At 43.3% G+C, this 22,561-nt stretch overlaps 1 protein-coding gene and 1 non-coding gene across 5 annotated transcripts in view; one reads left to right on the top strand and one right to left on the bottom strand.

Annotated features, from left to right (window-relative positions):
• Window positions 1–22,561, bottom strand: part of KHDRBS3 (KH RNA binding domain containing, signal transduction associated 3) — a 187,012-nt gene that overhangs the window by 53,191 nt on the left and 111,260 nt on the right. For all 4 annotated transcript variants that reach the window (XM_039240212.1, XM_039240213.1, XM_039240214.1 and 1 more), the window contains exon 6: window positions 10,393–10,588. In XM_039240212.1, coding sequence (XP_039096143.1) covers window positions 10,393–10,588 — 196 coding nt within the window. The remainder of the gene's footprint in view (window positions 1–10,392; window positions 10,589–22,561) is intronic.
• Window positions 13,138–13,241, top strand: LOC120237060. Its single transcript, XR_005529842.1, has one exon. It is a non-coding gene; the product is annotated as a U6 spliceosomal RNA (small nuclear RNA).

The following is a 22,561-nucleotide window of genomic DNA, read 5'->3' as shown; positions in this document are numbered from 1 at the left end:
AGAGAGAGAGGGAGACACAGAATCTGAAGCAGCTCCAGGTTCTGAGCTGTCAGCACAGAGCCTGACGTGGGGCTCCAACCCACGAACTGTGGGATCATGCCCTGAGCCGAAGTCGGTCGCTTAACCGACTCAGTCACCCAGGTGCCCCCCAGGAGTTCTTCTTCTACAGCTGTTGTTGTCTGTTTTTTCCCCTGTATCAAGCAAGCAAAGATTGATGACTTAGTACGTGCTGGGCCCTGTGGATAAAAAGGTATGGCTTCTATCATCAATAACTTAAAATGTAGTGGAAATAATTATATGAGTAAATGAGCGATCACACTGTGATTAAATAGGGTGTATACACATGGATCTACAGAGCCACCACCTGACACCGGCAGGGGATTATGGGGGGATTCAAAGTCGGAGTGACAATGGCGTTCCTTCCTAGACCCTGATCTGCTTGATGGCAAGGAATGAGGCCACCGAACGCAGTTCCGGGAATGGTGATGCGTGGGGGAAATGATGGAACATAAAGAGCAGGTTCTTCTAGGTGGTCCACCATGAGGGGCCGTTCAGCGAGTCTCCAGCCCCTCCTGCGTCAGCGCTGCTTCACCTGAGGGACAGGGCGCCTTCGTCACAGCAGCGCAGATACAGCGTCATCACTCACGGTTACAGTTACTGGGGCAAAGCGTGCTTTCACACTGTCCTGACGCCATCACGCTGGCGCCCGGGCTCTTACATAAAACCCTTTTTGGTTGTTGTGTTTAAAGTACAGAGAGAGAGAGAGAGAGAGAGAAAAGAACAACCTCTAAATACAGAAGTTTAAAACCTGAAATCACTTCCTAAAGTTTTACGTTTCCAAAATAGGTCACCATTTCAAGCAATTTAGGGAAGAGATCGGATTGTGAAGCTCCTGATAGACGTTTCAAGTAAATTGCATGTGGCTCTTATTCTTGCTTCTGGTAAAACGGATGTAAAAAATTACAGAAGCTTCATCTTTTTATCTAAAATAAAAAGGTGTCCCTAGGCTGTTCAATTCACATTTAAAATGCATTTTCATAAATAACCTTTTCACAATTGGTACTCTGTTTTAATTAAATTCCTCACTATGGAAAACAAGATAATTGAAACAATTTAGAGATTAGTTAACTGTCAAAAAATTCTGCCAAGAGTCGCTGCATTGGGAAAATCTGCCATCATACAGCCCTCTTCCGCAACTGAAGTCCCCAAAGTAGTCATGTGATCAAAATTTCAGGTGAGCCCTCAGAAGAATGAAGGGGTATAACTTCACTGAGTCTTTAAAACAAAATCTACCTTAAAGAATTACATGTGGATTTAAAAATTAGACTGTGTTTGGTTTTCCCCAAAGGCCTCTGCTGATGTTTCCAGTCACCAAAAATTTATGAGAGTTTATTTCTACAGCAGTCCTGTGCTGCCATGTTAAGGGGACACCGAGTGGGGTAGTAGTGGGGTTCTCTTAATTCAAGTGTCATCTTCTGCGGCTTTAATGAGCTAGGTGCCAGAGAACGGGTGGAAAAGGCACGTGCACTTGTAAAACACAAGGTTTAGATTTCTGCTCCTACTCAAAACTACCTCTGACTTTTTTTTTAAATTTATTTTTAATGTTTTATTTATTTCTGAGAGAGAGAGAGACAGCGTGAGCAGGGGAGGGTCAGAGAGAGAGAAGGAGACACAGAATCTGAAACAGGCTCTAGGCTCTGAGCTGTCAGCACACAGCCTGACTCAGGACTCAAACCCACAAACCATGAGATCATGACCTGAGCCAAAGTAAGACGCTTAACTGACTGAGCCACTCAGGCGCCCCTACCTCTGACTTTCTAAACCTGGAAAATAATATGATTAAAATTTCTAAGACAATGTGAGTTGATACATCTTGAATGGTGAGTATGCATTTTAAAACAGTTTTCAAAACTTCTATTCTGGAATTCAAAAGGCCTAGAGACCCTCACTTTCACTTTGTTGTTTCCCTCATTATAATTTAGTTTGCTTTGTTTGTTCTGTGACTTTCTTTTAGAATCACAATTTCTATTTGATGAACATGTAACTCCTCATTAGAAGCAGCTTCTCTAGGGAGACACTGGGAACCAAGTAAGTTTCAGAAAACAATCAATTACAGAATTCCCAAGCTGGAAAGGAAGTGAGGACAGTGTGTGACCTAACATGCTCATGTGTCAGGTCAGCCACCATCACTTGTACTTTGCAGTCACAGAAACTTAAGCCCAAAACGGTTAAATGCTTTGCAGAATAAAGAAACAATGGTGATGCTGGTAAGAAGGGGGGTAAGAAGCCAAGTATGTATCTCACCTGTCCTAACGTTCTCTTTATCAGACTGTATTGTCTTTCACATTAGGTCACTAAATGAGCCATGTTATGTTTGCTAAAATTGGCTTGAGATACTTAATTTTACTTCACTAAGTATGTTTAACAGTGCATGTGACACACGAGATGACACAATTAGTTGGCAGTAATAAAGGCCACCCTCTGCATGTTTATTTATTATTTCCAAAATGTCCGGCCCTGTGACAGGCTCTGAGCAAACTAAGATGGAAGAGGAGAGGAGAAGGGGAGGGAGGGGAAGGGAGGACAGGGAAGGGAAGGGGGAGAGGAGGGGAGGGGAGGAGGAGAGGGGAGTGGAGGAGGGGAGGGGAGGGGACGAGGGGAGGGGAGGAGGAAGAGAAGAGATAGAAAAAGAAAAGACAGTTACTGCCCTAAAGAAATCCACAGTCTACTGGGGACAGACATAGAGGTGGGTGAAAAGTCGCCAAAGATGCTACACACAGTGTCTGGCTTGGACCAGGAAGGCTGCACCACTGACGACTAAACGGTAAAAAGAGCTTGCGTGCACAAAACAAGAAAGGCATTCGAAGAGAATCCACAGCACGCGCAAAGCAATGTGGGCTCGGGACCCTGCTGTGCTCAGGGAACCACAGCAGAGATCAACAGAACGTAAAACGATCATGTGGGGTTGGCAGAGGGTTGGGAGGCTGAACAGTCATACAGGACACTCAGGAAGGCCTTCGGGGGCGCCTGGGTGGCTCAGTCGGTTAAGCGTCTGACTTCGGCTCAGGTCATGATCTCATGGTTTGTGGGTTTGAGCCCTGAGTCAGGCTGTGTGCTGACAGCTCGGAGCCTGGAGCCTGCTTTAGATTCTGTGTCTCCCTCTCTCTCTGACCCTCCCCTATTCATGCTCTGTTCTCTCAGTTTCAATAATAAACATCAACAACAACAACAAAAAAGGCCTTTGGATATCACTTAGCAGAATCTCAAATTTACCCTTTTAAAATTCTAAACCAGCTGTTACGTTCTGGAGCTGGGGAGGCAGCAGCATTATCAGACTCGGATACTAGAAGGTGCTCTAGGAGTAGTGTGACTCGTGTGTTATTTAAGGGAAGGAACCAGAGCTAGGACAAGGCTCTCAGCAGAGGTGCCGCTTAGCAGGCTATGGCAGTCGTCAACACGTCTGCTCATGCATCTGTGTGTCCATCTGAACAAGCAGTACAGAAGAGAGTACAGAGATTTAAAGGCAGCGCTAAGTGAGCCATGAAGACAAGCACTGTAAACATACAAGGGAGAAGGGACTGCCATCATCCACCGGGGTGGCCTGGCCTCTGCGAGGGAGGGAGGTCTCTGAAGGAGGGAAACGAGGGGCTAGAGACCAAACAGCCATACAGACGCGAGAAGGCCTGGCTTACTGTCTGATCACGGGGGTAAAGATGGGAGCCTGGAGCCCGGGGACGGGAACCTGGAGCCTGGAGCCCGGGGACGGAGCCTGGAGCCCAGGGACGGGAGCCCAGAGCCTGGGGACGGGAGCCCGGAGCCCCAGCGTGCCTCGGCGCTGGCCCAGACCCAGCCGGGACGGTGCCATGTGCATGCATGGAGAGGAGGACATGCGAAGTGGATGCTGGAGGGCGGGCGAGGGAGAGGTCTGGGTTGGAGATTCAGATCCGGTCGTTATTAACATATAAATGTTGGCTGAAATCATGGGGACAGACGACATTTTTCAGATACAGTAGAAGATACGGAGTGTTTGCAGAACATGCACCTATTCTGACTGTGTGTTTGCTTTGCACGTGGAGCCTAAAGTAATTTATCAAGAACGGTTTCATTCTTGAAATTCATATGTAAATTGGGCTCTGCCAGGACACATCACACATGTCTTTCCGTGAAATTACACCAGCGTCTTGAACTGTTAAAGTGCTCTCTTTGAATATATTCTGGGTTATACTAATGACTTTGTCAGTTATTTAATTATTTGGACACAAGTAATGAATCAATGTCATTTTGGGGAAGAGGTGCTTCTTGTTCTCAAAGACGGGATGAGAAGTTACAGTAATTCTGTCTAATTTTACTAAGTTAGAAGTGGAGCAGAAGGTCCCAATTTATACTCAAATAGCTAAAAACACATCCATTATCTGTTTTCTCCTTTTCTGGAAGAAAAAAAGCTAATCATATTGAATTGTCTTGTCTGCTTAGAGTTATTCTTAAAAGACCAGCCCTCACGGACAGAAGGATCTGGTCTCACCGATGGTTAGCCGGCCTGTTGTATACAAGTGGCTACCTCTTGTCACAAAAATCTTTCACGGCCCAACAAATTTACTTGCTCATGGATGTCCTTCTCAAGGACACATACTCAGGGAATATGCAGTGACAGGGACAGTGATGGAGAAGAGTCAGCTCAGATGACATTATAAAGGATCAAATATCTTCACAAACACACCGTGAGAAACATCAAATTTCAGTAGGCACATCCCGACAAGGAAATACCTTCAAATTATCGGGCTTTCTCACTCGGGACAATCAGGCCTATTCTTACAACAGGGGCACTGCATCCACTCGCTAAACTCGGTAAGTACACCATTCATGGAGGTTTTGAGCCTAACAGGAAGCTGGAATCCCCTTGCTGCGGGGCACGGGCTCTGATGGGCATGGAGGGTTTTCGGGACCAACACGCGTGTTTTCTCGAAAGAGCGGCAGCTGTGGCAGGATCTGAACAAACAGGATTTTACCCTCTTTTTTGTTTAAATGAGCAACTGATAGGATTTTTGCCTTTTATTCTGGACACGACGCCTCCAACACTAAATGTTAAATGGCAGTTACAATGAAAAGCAAATTGAATTGGTTAGATATAGCCAAACAATTTCATAGAAATAAAACAGTTATCGCTATGACTGTACTGCAAGGAGGACTTTAAAAATTGCACTTCTGAGTTCCCAAGGAATGACGAGTCTTTATTAGAGAGCTGCAGACGCTCTGAAACTCTTAAAGAAAATACTATTTTTCTTTTTGCCAATAAATAGAATATTGCTGTTGATTATTTTTACAAATCCTAACCCCATCCTGTTCTTCCTAATTATTCTCAATTTCCATTAATCTACCTAAGGTAGCTTAAGACAGGGGCTGATTACCCTGCAAGGGGCCCCGGGGTCACCTAATATGGTCACCCAGCAGCCCCACACTCCAAGGAGGGCAACGTGCCGCATTCTTCTCCAAAGATGAGAACAGCCTATAATCCCAGCTGGTAGGGAGTCGTTTTTAACAAAACGCTGACTGCTGGGGATAGACGACGGGCCTTGAATTCTGAATCCCGCATTGGTGCCTCCAATCACCTATGCGACTTTGGGCAAGACACTTAACTCCCCCAGCCTTAAGTTCTCACTTGTACAATGGGATCCTAATATCTCACTGAGCGGCCATGAGAACATGACATAACATACATGAAAGTGCCGTGTGGAGAGTAGTTTCTCATTAAATATCACATCACTCTGGAAAGTTCATTCTTCTACTGAGAGGAGATTTATTGTATGTTACTCTACGACTTTCAGGAGCTACACTCGTCTTCTCTCTTTGGTACCTGTAACAGCTCGTTGAGCACCAGAAGACAAGGAGAACTGAGGCAAGATGTTTTTTCAAAGGCCAGCTATCATACTTCTTCCCGCTGGACGGTTACAGCAATGACCGGGAAAAGATCACTGGTGACCCTCGTTAGGAAAAGCTGGCAGATCTCTACTCCCATAAAGATTTGTGCCAAAAACTATGCTATATGCTAGTGTCTAGACATCAGTTAAGAGACACAGTGTTTTCTCTAGAACTTTATAATCTTCTGAGAAACAGACGTATACTAACTGATGGTTGCACTATAGAGCTATCTGCTAAGAATTAAGTTTTCTATAAATTGCTAAATGAGTAAAAATGAAAACGACACAGGAGGCATCTGGGGTGGGTTCTCCATACCGTGGCAATTTTTTAAAACTCAGTCTTGAGAACATTCATTCATTCAGCAAATAGTTATTAAAGGCTTCCTATGTGCCAGATGCACACTAGGTGCTGGGAATATAAAAGCGAATGGTAAGCGAGGGATCCGTACTCTCATGGAGGTCAGAAGCTAATTGATGATCATTCCAGTTCAATGGGATAATTATTTTGAAGATCAACTTCAACTTTCCCACTTGTCACATGAATGAATAACTATTTCAGGGGGTTACAGGATCCTATGCTTTCTAAGTTGGGTATCTTTCAGTGCACCCACCTAATCCAAAAATCCTGCAAGCAAACACATTTTCTTTTTTACAGTTACGATTGTTTCCCCCTTCCCATGCTCCAAAGCTAAGCAAGTTGTGATTAATCTTCAGGATTTCAAACAGGACCAATGGCCAACGTCTGGAAATATGCCAGGTGTCGCAAAGCTCTATTTAGAACGACTGGGAGTAAGAAATTAACTTCAAGTCAGGTCAGGAAACCAAGAGGGGTCAACATCACACACCAGAGAGGTGGAGGTACTGAGATGAGAGAGGTGAGGGGTGAGGCAAGGAGTCTGTCTCTGCCTCACGCCAGCTTCCAAAACTGTTTGTGGGTATAGTGTTCCGGTACTGAAGCTTCCATTGTAACGGTGCAGAGGGCTTGTGAAGTGCTAGGTGACATATGGAAAATCTTTGCTCTTGGCTATTAACTTCAGTCAGTGTTCCTAGGCGTGACAGACAGAAATTAAGAGGGAAAGGTATAGGGGGACCTGGGGGGCTCAGTCAGTTGAGCATCTGACTTTGGCTCAGGTCATGATCTCATGGCTCTTAGGTTCGAGCCTCACGTTGGGCTCTATGCTGACAGCTTGGAGCCTGGAGCCTGGAGCCTGCTTTGGATTCTGTGTCTTTTCTCTCTCTGCTCCTGCCCTGCTCATGCTCTGTCTCTCTCTCTCAAAAATAAACATTAAAAAAAAAGTAATAAAAAAAAAAGAGGGAAAGGTATAGCACATAATCTAAACTCTTGATGGCAGTAATTCAACTTGAGGAAGAGAGTATTCTTGTGATAGTACGGCTGACCCTTGAACAATGTGAGGTAAGCAGCCTTGACCCCATGCAGATGAAAATATGTGTGTAACATCTGACCACCCAAAACCCTAGTGAGTGGGGGCACTTGGGTGGCTCGGTCAGTTAAGCATCTGACTTCGGCTCAGGTCATGATCTCATGATTCATGAGTTCAAGCCCCGCACTGGGCTCTGTGCTGACAGGTCAGAGCCTGGAGCTGCTTAAGATTCTGTCTCCATCTCCCTCTGTCCCTCCCCTGCTCGCACTCTGTCTCTCTCTCTCTCTCAAAAATATATAAACATTAAAAAAAAAATTTAAAAACCTAACTATTAATAAACAGCCTACTGCTGACCAGAAGCCTTACCCATTACATAAATAACTGATTAACACATTTTGTATGTTGTATGTATTATATACTGTACTCTTACAATAAAGTAGCTCAGAGAAAGGAAAGTATTAAGAAAATAATAAGGAAGAGAAAATACATTCATAATAATGTACTGTAATTATCAGAAAAATCCACACATGTGTGGACCCACACAGCTCGAACCTGTGCTGGTCAAGCGTCAGCCGTATTTCTTTTGTGCGTGTGCCCTACTCCACCACCTACAGCACACTCACAAAGCAGTCACGTGGGCAAGAGTTACTGCATGAACCTGATGAGCCTGCTGGCGCCACACTCCAGAGAAATTCCAAGCAAGATGGCAAACAGGGCCGTCGGTTATTTGGAGGCAACACTGCCACGTGGCAGAACGGTGGCCCCGTGCCTGCACGCGCTCGTGCCAAGCGAGGGGGCACCCGGACAGTGAAGGCCGCCTTCCTCCTACTGGCTCTCCAGCCCGTCTGCCCCTGCAAGCACACACGCACACGTGCCCTTCTGCACGGCCACTGTCCCATCATCCACTGGGGTGAAGGGAAGGGGGGTGGACTACCGCAACACGGTACTTTTCAGATCAATTGTTGTGATGCCTTTCCCATCATTCATTTATCAATAAAAATCAGAGCTACAAATAGAAAACAAAAAAACAAAAAATAAGTGTCTTAAAGTCTCCCCTCCCCTTTCTCCCCTAGACTTGGAATCTTCTAAGAAATGTTTATTTGTATTTATCTAATTTCATTCTAGAAAATGTTTCTTAAAAAAATTATTTATTTTGACAGAGAAAAAGAGCTCGAGTGAGCACAGGCAGGGAAGGGGCAGAGAGTGAGGGGGAGGATCTCAGACAGTCTCCACGCTGCCAACATGGAGCCTGACGCGGGGCTCGATCTCACGAACCATGAGATCATGACCTGAAGCAAAATTAAGAGTCAAGACACTTAACAGGCTGAGACACCCAGCTGCCCCTAATTTCATCCTAGACTCACGAGGTGGCCACACCAAGAGACAGGACCTGAGTCCCGTTCACATGGTCTTACTGAGTGGAAAGGTGAACTAATGTGTGGGAAGAAGGCAACAGCTCTTTCTGAAACGTGACTGTGAAGCCACGCAAGCACCTTGCCTGACTCGCTCCCCGCAACGGTGCAGTGGGCCCGGCGCCAGGCCTTGCACACCCTCCGCCTGACAATCACGGCAGCTCCATCCGGCCAGACCCACATTAATCCAAACCTAAGAGAACTCACCGTAAGCTGGGAAACAGCAGACACCGGCCCTACTCAAAGACAACGAACAGCACTTCCTTCCCTTTGCGGTGTCTGCTATTTGCAAGAGACTCTGTGTTGGAGCTGGAGGCATGATTATTATTGTCAGTTTGGTCAGAATGTTAGGAAACAGGAACATGTCATACTGTAAGGAAAACAAGGAGAGGAAGTGGATGCCACATCCCTCTCCAACTGAACAGCAAAATGGCGAAAGCATTATGGGATTTATTTGTTAAGTAGAATTCGTGGAGTTCCAGGACCTGCTCTGCCAGGGTAGAGAGATGGAAGCTAAGGAGCCCTGCACCCCGGAAGTCGTAGTGTAGGCGGGAGAGACACGTGACTCCAGCAGTTACACTCCATACGTCAGCTCCTACCTCCTCTGAACTCCCCTCATGAGAGCTGAGCTAGGTCTAGAGAGAGACCTACAGGGAGTATGAGATGAGATTCTAGGCAGAGAAAGCAGCACGAGGAAAGGTCTGGAAGCCTGAGGGGACACAGCATATTCAGGGAATTACAAAAAGTTCAGTTCACCCAAGGCAAGACTGGTCTTTCCAGTGGCTGTGGACAAGCTGCAGATGTGGTCTGCGGCCCGGAGAGTTGAGGCAGCCTTCCAGACACCGTGCAGAGAGGTGCCCAGCACCCAGCAAGAGACCCCTGACGTGACACATGAACACCCCTCGGCTCTTGCGTTTTGCCCTCTCACTACTTCTCCCTTGACAAGAGCTCATCTATTTTTTTCTTGAATACTTTCAACCAGTAATAAGAAACTTCCATCCACTACTTATTTTCTTTATTTATGTTAAACTCGGGGGGGTCAGACGAAGAATCCCAGAGAAGGTTGTATTCTTACTAAAAAACTCCTCTGCTCTTCCCCTCCACCCAGTTTTCACGGATATATTTTTCTCTCTTATGTTAAGTAAGTCTGTGAACCGTATCAAAGAATTATTGAATGGTAAGTGGAAAAACTGATTTGCATTAATATAAAAAAAAATTGGGGACTTTTGTTTTCTTTGCTGAAAAACATTTCAATAAGAATCCGTATTCAGCAGCAGCCCTTAATAAGAGGAAACACTTCAGGGTAAAAACAACTTGGTATATAGAGGTGATTATTTTTTAAATGGCTGGATCACTCAGAGGCAATCTGGAGTGGAATATGAACAAATGTTACTTTGATGTCCTGGAAAACATGTCTCCTTGATCCCGGTCCTGAATCTTCCCACTGCCCACATTCATCTTCCCTATCTTAGAGTAAGCTACCTGGTCAAAGAGATTATTTCTTTTTCATTTCTTATCCTTCAAGTACCACACCTTACTTAGCACTCAATAATGTTTGCTGGGCTCTGGTGGAATGTTCGGGAACCACAACAAGGTAAGGGAGGGCACTGGTGACAACATGCAACACCATGTGGGGCTGGGGTCAATCAGATGGGCAAAGCACCGTGTGACACGGTCACTTACATAATCTCCATAGGTCTCTTGTGTCGGGGGTGGTGGCGGAGGTCTGTACCCGGTTGGGGGCACTCCTCTTGCTCTGGGAGTGAGAAGCCCTCTTCCCCGACTCACGGGCCCTCGGGTGGAAAGGACTCCTCTGGAAGCCGGCGTCCCTCGTGGTACACCAACTCCAACCGGCCGGGCTGTGACTCCGCCCCTTCCCCTGTAAGCAAGAGGGTCACGTCAGCAGTATTCATCATATTCTCTACCATTCCACAGTTCACATGCATTTATACCTCAGGAAAATCAATGTTCCATATTTCTGTAAGAAGAAACAAGGAAATCACATGTGAAGTAAAAACTAAAGCAAATGAGAGACTGCTGTCTACTAGAAGGAAGCCAAGTCATTTAGGCAGCTTATCCAGCAGCGACAGATGTAATAACATCAAAGAAACCCCAAGACTCAATTTCTGGCTAAAATACTGGGTAGGAAGCTATGACATCTGGGAAGGCTATAGCCACTGAGGGCCCAGGCCAGGGTCACATCCAACCTCTATGCTAACACTATGAGGTTGCTGTATTCTGCTTATCTATCAACAAGGAAACTGAGGCTAGAGAGATCTTCAAACTGAGAACATAGAGCTAGCTAAAGCTAGGGGCCAAATTATACATCAGAGTTCCATGAAAGAGAAAATTAAATGTACCCTCCCAAATAATGTATCTGCCACAGAGTAATTTAAAATACCATTCTCAAGTTGAATAAACAGATATTTTCTAAAGTAGAATTCAACATATGCATTTATGTATTTCTAACATAAAATACGAGATTTCAAGTCAGAGAGGAAGGAAGGAGGCTGTACTGAGAATAGCTCAAAAAGGCAAAAACCTGAGAAAATGTGCAAGGCCTATGAAGAGATGACAGAAAAATGAGGCTACAACAGAGAATAAAGATTTGGCCTGATCCCACTGACAATGTCTCTCAAGTAAAGGGAACTGTCCTAAATAACATGGTTGCCTGCATAGCTCCTAGCTCCTTCTTTAGTTTTATTGGGACAGCAGATACATAGCTAAAGACTTAACAGAGAAAATTAACAAAACCAAAAGCTGGTTCTTTGAAAGGTTCAATAAAACTGATAAGCTTCTAGATATGCTAAACAACAAAAATAAACAGTATTAGAAGTGAAAGTGCGGTCATCACTATTGACCTCAAGGACATTAAAGGATAGTAAAGGAAGATTATAAACAATTCTAGGCCCACAAATGTGTTAACTGAGATGAAATGCACTAGTTCCTTGAAATATACAAATAACCAAATCCTACAAGTGGATATCAAAGAACTTTAATAAAAAGAGCAATAGTCTTTCCAAAAAAAAAAAAAAAAAAAAGCACCAAGCCCTGATGGTTTCACTGGTGAATGAATTCATTCATATATTAAAGAAAGAAATAATATCAGTTCTCTACAATCTCTTCCAGAAAGTAAAAATCAGAGGAAATACTTCCTTAACTCCTTCGATGAGGCTGGTCATTGCAAGTGCCTCCTGAAAATTACTCCTGCATTACTAATCAGAGACGGGGCCAACTGGGAGGAGAGGTGTAAGTCATCTAGGCTTAGCCCTGAACCCTGGTGGGGACCGCTATAGGAGGTACCTCTCAAGATCTTTCTTCTAAGACCCCTCTGAGAGCCACAACTGGCCAAAGGGTTGGATGGGGGAACCAAGGGGGTCTAGGGAGGATACCACAGGACTGGCCTAGCTGGTATCTGACCTCCCCAGGAAGACATATATTATCCAAGGGGGAAACAAGGATAAGACTCCCTAATAACAAAAGCCATTAGAGACATTATGAAATGGGGGGAAAAATCCATAAATCATTATCTCTTCAAGAACAAAAGTGTACAATTCTTCAAAAATAGTAGCAAATTAAATCCAACAATATATTAAAAAATTATAAATCATGACTAAGTGGGACTTATTCCCAGTATGTGAGGCTGCTTCCATACTAGGAAACCAATGTGATCTACCACATCAACAAGACTTAAGAAAAAACGAATCATATAATCATAAAGAGCAGAAAAAGCATCTAACAAAATGTAATACCATTCATGAAAAAAATCAACAAAGTAGGAAGAGAGGAAAATTTCTTCAAGTCGAAAAAAAATCTACAAAAACCTACAGCTACTATCATACTGAATGGTGAGAAGCTGAATGCTTTCCCCTTTGGACTGGGAACAAGGCAAGGATGGCCACTTTTACCACTCTTGTTCAAATTGTATTGAAAGTCCTAATTCAATAAGAAAAAGGAATAAAACTTGTAAGATTGTGGAAGAAGAAATAAAATTTTAGTTACAGGTGACATCATTTCTATGTGAAAATCCCCAAAGAATCAACCATAACAAAATAAAACAAAGCAAGCAAGCAAACAAAAACTCTTAGAGCTTATTTTTCAAAACGTTTATTTATTTATTTGTGGGAGAGAGTGAATGCATGCACACATGTGTGAACAGAGGAGAGGCAGAGAGAGTGAGAGAGAGAGACAGAGAGACAGAGAGAGAAAATGAATCCAGGGCTCGATCTTATGACTGCAAGATCATGACCTGGGCTGAAATCAAGAGTCAGATGCTTAATTGACTGAGCCACCCAGGTGCCCCCTCCTAGAGCTTATTAATAAGCATAAAAACAAGGTCTTGGAACACAAAGCTAATAAGTCAACAATATATACTGTATACCAGCAATTAACAACTAAAACTTGAAATTAAAACATAATTTTATAGTACTCATTTTTGCAAGATATATTCTAAAACTGGAACAATCCAGAGCAGATTAGCATGGCCCCTGCTTGAGAACAACATCCCAATTTGTGAAATGTTTCATATTTTCCTATACGTGTGTGTAGGCAAGTGGCCTATGAGCAAGGGGTCTATGAGAAATCTCTATACCTTTCTATCAACTTTACTCTGGACCTAAAATTGCTCTAAAATAATAAAGTCTTTAAAAGACACATCTTAACACTTAGTAAAGCAACAAAAGAAATGTTTTGGTACAAATCTAACAAATACGTACAACTGTGCTATGTAGAAAACCAGAAAACTGTGATGAAATAAATCAAAGGAGAACTATCCCCTGCTTAATGGTTGTTAGAGTCCATACCGTTCAGTGGCCAGTTTTTCCCAGCTTGACCTACAGACTCAGAGTAATCCCAATCAAAATCCCGGAGACTGACAACATGTTCTAGAGGATGCATAGAAAGACAAAAGACCCAGGACAGACAGCATGCTGCCAAAGAAGAAAATGCTGGGGGACGCACAGTATCTGATTTCAGGGCTTATTATAAAGCTACAGTAGTCAAGAAGTAAGTATTAATGGAAAAAACAGACCCACAGAACAATGGAACAAAAGACAGCCCTGACATTGATCCACGGAAATGTACTCAAGTGACTACTGACAACGGAGCAGAGACCAATCAATGGAGAAACCAGTCTTTTCAACAAATGGTACGAGAACAAATGGATATCCATATGCCACACACACACACACACACACACACGCGCATGCATGAAAAAAGAAAAAAGGAAAAGAGAGAAAAGAACCTACACACATCTTTCATAAAAATTACTTCAAAATGGATTTTGTTTACTTCTTTCAAAAAAATATAACGTACTGTCAAGTTAGCTAACATACAGTGTGTACAGTATGCTCTTGGTTTTGGGGGTAGATTCCCATGGTGCATCGCTTACATACAACACCCAGTGCGCATCCCAACAAGTGCCCTCCCCAATGCCCATCACCCACTCTCCCCTCTCCCCTGCCCCCCCATCAACCCTCAGTTTGTTCTCTGTATTTAAGAGTCTCTTATGGTTTGCCTCCCTCTCTGTTCAAAATGGATTTTACACCTAAATATAAAATATAAAACTTATAGAAGAAAACTCAGAAGACATCAATGTGACTTTGGTTTGATGACGAGCTTTAGGATACAATATGAAAAGTGTAATCTATGAAATAAAAATCGGTAAATTGGACTTTTTTAAAATTAAAAATTTCTGTTCTGACAAAGACACTGTTAAGAGATGAAGAGACAAGTCATAGAAAAGGAGAAAATATTTGCAAAACATGTATCTGAAAAAGAATTGTATCCAAAATGTATAAAGAACTTTTTAAAGCTCAATAATAAGAAAACCCAGTTAAAAAAATGGGCAAAAGAACAGAATGCCCACTGAAGTTATACAGATGCCAAATAACCAAATGTTCTACATCATTTGTCATTAGGGAACTGCAAATTAAAACATATCTATCAGAATAACTAAAATCAAAAGAAACCAGATATACCAGTGATGGTGAGGATGTGAAGGGAAGGTGTTCTTGTGCATTGCTGGTGGGCACGCAGAAGAGGACAGCCACTTAGGAAGACAGTCTGGCACCTTCTTACAAAGCTACATGAGATCTCACCACACAATCTGGCAACTGTATTCCTAGGTACTGACCACCTGATCTGAAAACTTACTTCCACACAAAAACCTACACAGGAATGTTTACTGCAGCTTTATGCCCTTCAAGAGGTGAATGGACAGCTTTTTCCCCTTCCCTTGCTCCATGGTCTTCTGTTAAGTTGCTCAACTTCCACATATGAATGAAAACATGTATCTGTCTTTCTCTGACTGACTTATTTCACTCAGCGTAACACCCTCCAGTTCCGTCCACGTTGTTGCAAATGGCAAGATTCCATTCTTTCTCATTGCCAAGTAGTATTACTCCGTTGTGTATATATCTACCACATCTTCTTTATCCATTTGTCACTTGATGGACATTTGGGCTCTTTCCATGTTTTGGCTATTGTTGATAGTGCTGCTATGAACACTGGGGTGCACGTGCCCCTATGCCTCAGCGCTTCTGTATCCTTTGGGTAAATTCCTAGCAGTGCTACTGCTGGGTCGTACAAACAGAGAGGGAGGCAAACCATAAGAGACTCTTCAATAAAGAGAACAAACTGAGGGTTGATGGTGGGGGGAGGGGACAAGGGGGCAGGGAAAATGGGAGATGGGCATTGAGGAGGGCACTTGCTGGGATGAGCACTGGATGCTGTATGTACGTGATGAATCATAGGACTCTACCCTCAAAGCCAATAGCACACTGTACACACTGCATGTTAGCTAACTTGGTCATAAATTATGTATTTTTAAAAAATGTTTGATATTTTATCATTTATTTGGATGGAAAAAGTACTGAAAAGAAAAGCAAGGATCTTCTTGAGAAAAGCTCGTATCTAGGAGTTTTGTTTAACCTGTATGAACTCAAGTGAATCAATGAAAGATTTTCCCTGACTGGGGGGGGGGGAGGGGAGAGGTGAATGGATAAGAAAGGTGGGCTGCATGCATACAATGGGGTATTATTTGTCAATAACGAGAAATGAGCTCACAAACCAGGAGAAGATACAGATGAATCTAAAATGTCTGTTTCTATATGAAAGAATCCAGTCTCAAAAGACAACATATGGTATGATTCCAATTCTATGACATACTGGAAAAGAAGCTACACTGGTAAGTTTAAAAAAAAAAAAAAAAAAAAAGAATCAGTGGCTGACACAGGTTCCGGGGAGAAGGGAAGGCAGAGCAGGTGAAGCAGTAGGAACATTTTAGGGGGCTGAAACTATCCGGCAGGATGCTGAAACGGCAGATAAGTGACAAAGAATTTATCAAAACCCACAAAACTTTATATCACAAAGAGTGAACTTTAATGTATGAAACCTAAAAAATATATATATTATCCAAGAAATTGAGGGTACTAGGATAGAATGCTAAATGTGACAAAACATTTGAACTGCATTAAAAACACAGAACTGTATTAAAAACATATAAAACACCCTTATGGGGGTGCCTGGTGGCTCAGTCAGTTGAGCACTGGACTCTTGATTTTGGCTCAGGTTATGATTTCGTGGTTTGTGAGATCGAGCCCTGAGTCAGGCTCCTCACGGAGTCTGCTTGGAATTCTCTCTCCATCTCTCTCTGCACCCTCCCTGCTCACTTGCTCTCTCTCCCTCTCTCTCTCAAAATAAACTTAAAAATAAAACAAAACAACAACACCTTTATGAAGTTGAGAAGAAAAATAAATTTAAAAATGAGTGACATTTCTAAGATTAAAGGCAAAAGAAACTGTATGGCAGTACTGCTCTAGGTGACAGAGTTATTTCCCATGTGGAGGGGTGCAGGTGCGCGCACGGTTCTGAGACACTACGCATGCACACTGGATGGTGGACGACGGAAGCCACGCCTCCTGTGTTGGAGAGAAGGTTACAGATAAGTAAGGGGAAGAGGCTAGAATGAGCAATAAGGTAATGGACTGGAATTGGACACATCAGTATGAACTCGATTCATTTACTACAGATACAGACAGTCACACACAGAAATATGCACAGATGTGTGTGTATATATATATATGTGGCCTCGCAGCACACGTTTCCTCGCTCTGACAGCTAAGAGGGCCTGGACGCAAGGCCATCCCAGCAGCAGCAAGCAGAGTCAGCCCCCAGACCGTGTCACTGCCACCATCTCCAATAACAGGAGCCACGGCTCCTTGGAGAAATGGCTGATTCCAGGACCGGAGCAGAAAGTACCCTGGATACTGCTGCAGCAACTTGTAGAGCAGAAAGTAGGGAACGCTCAGGCGCCTGGGTGCCAGTCAGGCAAGCGTCTGACTCGGCTTTGGCTCAGGTCATGATCTCACAGTTCCTGAGTTTGAGCCCTGCACTGGGCTCTGTGCTGACAGGAAGCTTGCTTGGGATTCTCTCTCTCTCTTTCTCTCTCTCTTCCTCTCTCTCTCTCTCTCTTCCCCCACTGCCTGCTTATGCACATACTTTCTGTCAAAATAAACACATAAAAAAAAACCTGTTAAAAAACAGTAAGGAAGTAGTTGAAAATAAGTAAACAAATGGAAAATAAGTAAACAAACAAATAGATAAATAGCCAACAAAAAGAATTAGGAGGGCATGTGAAAGGAGCAGGGAGGAGCCAACTGAAAGAACTCCCAATGGCCGAAGCTGAAACATTCTGAGTAAAAAAAACAAAAAAAAAACGCAGTAGTGGATTTTAACCGAATGTATAAAATCTACAAATATGCATAAGTCCACACTAACATAAACAAAATGACTAAAATAATGATGCGAGAGAACAGAAAAATCTTCCGATAATTTATGTAGATATTCCACCCCTGAAAGGGGGGCGGGGGAGTGACTGTAAGTGGGAAAAGCTAACAAGCATGCCCTCCGCCCAGGTACCAGGGCAACGTCAGCAGTACTATATCATGTGGGCAGTATGAACCCTCGGCATGTGATGAAAATGACACTTCACCTTTGTGGTTTTTGTTCTCCAAAACCCTAATGCCACGCTCATCTTGAGAAAAAAATCAGACCAATCCTAAATGAGGGTCATCTTACAAAACACCTGGCCAGCACTTCTCGAAACTTTAAGGCTATCGAAAAGATGCAAAGTCTAAAAGCCTTTTTCACCCTTAGGTAACTTATATTATTCCTTTTACAAGTATTGGAAATTAGGCCTTTCTCTGTTCATCCTAGGCCATAAAAACTGGTAGAGTAAAAGTGGTAGTCAAGAGAAAGCACACTGAAGTCAGATCCGAATTCGATTTCTGACTGTACTTACTGGCTTAACTTCGGTCTTCCAGCTAATATTCAAACTACTCAATAGTCTGAACTTTCCAAGCCAGTTTCTTCCACTGCCAAGTTGAGTTAGACACCCCGTTTCTTAGTGGTACTGGGCAGGAGCACGACACAGGACACACAAAGTACCTACCACATCTCCTACTCAATCAAGATCAACAGTGCATGTAAATTCCAATCACTCTGAACAGCAATGAAGATGACATTATCATTTCTATAGTGTTATGCATCTTTTTATATCCAGTGTATATCTAGAAAAATGTTCAATGTGATTAAAGAATAATTTCTACATACAGTACATCAAATTCCCGTGTGATATTTCATTTAATCTGAGTATATTCAAAGTAATTAAGGCTCCTGCTTCCTTATCTAAGACCCCATTCCTGCCATCCAAGTTAGCACATGGATCACAAAATATTCATCAGATTTTCTGAATCTAGAAATTTATGGTTTCCATCAAATTGAAAGACATAAATTTATATATTTGAGAAGCTCATAATTCTTTCCCAGCATTATCAACACTGTGTTTATGTACCTTTGGGGTATATGGAATCACACTAAAATATCTGTAATAGAATCTCTGACAAATCATTTGATATATGTAGCTCTTGATACTCATCTATGAGAGATCCTTTGAAGATTCCTTTTTTAAAAATATTTATTTATTTATTATCTCTATACTCAACTTAGGGCTCGAACTCACGACCCTGAGATCAAGAACGGCATGTGCACTCCACTGACTGAGCCAGTCTGGTGCCCCTGAAGATTCATATTTAGGTGTACGACATTCCAGAACTGTGTGCCTTTAAGCCAGGCTCCCTCCGGTGAGAGGAGGATGTGAGGGAAAGGGCGCAAACGTCAGAGCCCCGCAGGCTGCAGAGGACGCACGCATGCTAGAAGGCAGCTCCGCGTACAGCTCCCCAGCAGTACCGCTGACGCGGGGACAGGGAAGAGATCCTGATCACCGGTGGGGGCTTATTAATTGTTTACTACAAAACGTGGTCCAAATTGATAAAATCAGGCTGTTACACTGATCAGAACGAGGCTCACGGGAAAGGAGGAAGATCACACGTCTGAACACAAAGTGTCATGAGTAGACCATTAGGTCTGACTGTCACGGTTCTCCCTGTCTGCCTTCTTCTGCAGCGTGGCCCCGGTTTCTGGTTTGAAACGCAAACATGGAAAACAGCCTAGAAAGGTTTGTCAACAGGACCTTTTGTGGGAATAGTGCTTTGAAGGACTGAATACAAGGGCTGACTAATCAGGGACTAATTATTTATAGATTGATAATCTATAGATCAACCTCTACATTATTTACAGGTTTTTTTTTTTTTTAAAGTTTTTTATTTATTTCTAGGAGAGAAAGAAAGCGACAGCATGAGCAGGGGAGGGTCAGAGAGAGAGGGAGTCACAGACTGAAACAGGCTCCAGGCTCTGAGCTGGCAGTCAGCACAGAGCCCGATGCGGGGCTCGAACCCATGAACCGCGAGATCATGACCTAAGCGAAAGTCGGACGCTTAACCGACTAAGCCACCCAGGCGCCCCTATTTACAGGTTTTAAGATGTGATGGAAAAGCGTTCCAACATGTCTGTAATCTCAAGTCTACTGTCAGTCAGTTGCTGAGCCCCAGCTTTCTGCCTGTAAAACAGCGTCAATGACATCTAGCTCTTGCAGACAGTCGTGAGGTTGATCCACGTGGTATATAAAGTGCCTAACCGAACACAGGCATGTAGTAAGTGTAATTATTATGAGGTTTCCACTTGGAGTCTGAATTGGAGTCCTGACCCCTCCGTTTGGCTGCTTAGCATAGGACGAGAGCAGACGAAGGGACAGCCCATCACACAGGTAGCACCGGCACCTATGTACCCTAAACGCACTTAGCCGCCATGATGCAGACTGGGAGAGAAAGAGCGCAACCACACACTGCCATCCTGTGTGGTTTTTGGCCATAAACCTTACGAGGAACGAAAAGTACAGGGCGAAACAGTGAATTTGGCGACCTCAGCCCTGGGCGAGGACGCCGGCCCCGGCTCATCACAGGCCGCGTGCCCGAGGGAGCCAACAGCAGCGCCCTAGTTTGGCCCATGGGTATCCCAGCACCGAGAGCTACCATCAGAGGCCCAGGCCCCGATGCACTGGCGAGCGGAGGGAGAATTTAGTTCTCCGACAGACTCCCTAAACAAACTCATCGACAACTTTTCTTCATCCCTGTGGTTTTCTAAGAGTGAAGCTTCATTATTCTGAGACTCTTCCTTCTTGCCAGGGGTTGATGAGTGAGAGAGGCTGGATAAAAGGAAACAGGGAGGACAGCCTGCAGTTATAACCCCTCAGAACGTGCAAGAGAAATGTCAGAGCCAATGAAGACTGAGGGTTCCAAAAGCCTCTGGCAGCCTGTACTCTTGGCACCTTTAGGGATGAATGGAAATGTTTCCAGGGCAGCACTTCACACACGTCCTGAGCACCCTCATCACCCAAGGACCTGTGTCAGGGCAGAGCTGGAGTCAGTAGGTCTAGGCTGGGGACTCACATCCTGCATTTGCAAGAAGCTCTCAAGTGCTGTGGCTCCTGGTTTGAACCCAGAAGTTACAGACCTGTTATGAAACCCAATGGTTACCACTTTTCTTTGTTCTATGATCCATCCAGTCTCCAATTTTAAAAAGTTTCATGGGCAACTGTCTCACTGTCCTACAATGTACAGAGTATAAAATAAATCTAAGGCAATTTGTTTTCTCTCCAAGAGGTTACCAACTGGTTATTATTACAATTATTCACAATATAAGACAGTGTGTGAGAAGCAAAACTTCTTATAAAGTACAAGAAATGTGTTTATCTTCTCTTCCATCCAGTGATGTATGCCCCTGAAGATGGAGAGCTCATTCTTTACTCTGAAGCCCCTCATTGTCTTCCAGTTTTGACTGTTGGCATGTTTTTACTTTTCTTCTTTATTTAAAAATAAAAATAGTAAAAGTCTAACATTTCTAAATAATAGCCCTATTTCTGGGGCGATGCAGGGCAACTCTTTTTCCTCTCTGATGACAATGAATTGATAATGAAAGAGTTTGATGTGTACTTTGCCCAAGGTTCTCCATAAGAATTAAACCTGTCGGAATCCCTATCAAAATAACAGCAGCATTCTTCACAGAGCTAGAAGAAGCAATCCTAAAATTTGTGTGAAACCAGAAAAGACCCCACATAGCCAAAGCAATTTCGAAAAGGAAAACCAACGCTGGAGGCATCACGATCCTGGACTTCAAGCTGTATTAGAAAGCTGTAATCACGAAGACAGTATGGTACTGGTACAAAAAGAGACACTCAGATCAATGGAACAGAACAGAGAACCCAGAAATGGACCCACAAACATATGGCCAACTAGTCTGTGACAAAGTAGGCAAGAATATCCAATGGAATAAAGACAGTCTCTTCAGCAAATGGTGCTGGGAAAACTGGACAGCAACATGCAGAAAAATGAACTTGGACCATACACATAATGGTACACATACACCATTTTCATACACCATACACAAAAATAAACTCAATGGATAAAAGACCTAAATGTAAGACAGGAAGCCATCAAAATCCTAGAGTAGAAAGCAGGCAAAAACCTCTATGACTTCGGCTACAGCAACTTCTTACTCAACACCTCTCTGGACGCAAGGGAAACCAAAGCCAAAATGAACTATTGGGACCTTATCAAAATATAAAGCTTCCACACAGCGAAGGAAACAATCAACAAAACTAAAAGGCAATCGACAGAATGGGAGAAGATATCTGTAAACGACATATCGGATAAATCGTTAGCATCCAACATCTATAAAGAACTTATCAAACTCAACAGCCAATAAACAAATTATCCAGTGAAGAAATGGGCAAAAGACATAAATAGACACTTCTCCAAAGAAGACATTCAGATGGCCAAGCGACACATGAAGAAATTTTCAATGTCACTCATCATCAGGGAAATACAAATCAAAACCACAATGAGATACCACGTTTCACCTGTCAGAATGGCTAACATTAACAACTCATGCAACAACAGAGGTTGGCAAGGATGTGGAGAAAGGGGAACCCTTTTGCACAGCTGGTGGGAATGTGAACTGGTGCAGCCACTCTGGAAAACAATACGGAGGTACCTCAAAAAATTAAAAATAGAACTATCCTACGACCCAGCAATTGCACTACTAGGTATTTATCCAAGGGATACAGGTGTGCTGTTTTGAAGGGGCACATGCACCCCAATGTTTACAGCAGCACTATCAACGATAGCCAAAGTGTGGAAAGAGGCCAACTGTCCATCAATGGATGAATGGATAAAGAAGATGCGGTATATATACATATATATATACGTGTATATACACACATACACACAATGGAGTATTACTCTACAATCAAAAAGAATGAAATCTTGCCATTTGCAACTATGTGGATGGAACTAGAGGGTATTATGCTAAGCAAAATTAGTCAAAGACAAATATCCACAGGACTTCACTCATATGAGGACTTTAAAATACAAAACAAATGAACATAAGGGAAGGG

Source organism: Hyaena hyaena, unplaced genomic scaffold (assembly GCF_003009895.1).
Source record: "Hyaena hyaena isolate Hyena2069 unplaced genomic scaffold, ASM300989v1 scaffold_169, whole genome shotgun sequence".
In the NCBI taxonomy this organism is placed as follows: domain Eukaryota; kingdom Metazoa; phylum Chordata; class Mammalia; order Carnivora; family Hyaenidae; genus Hyaena; species Hyaena hyaena.
The sequence above is the reverse complement of the archived record's forward strand: the minus strand, read 5'-3'. Positions and strand labels throughout refer to the sequence as shown.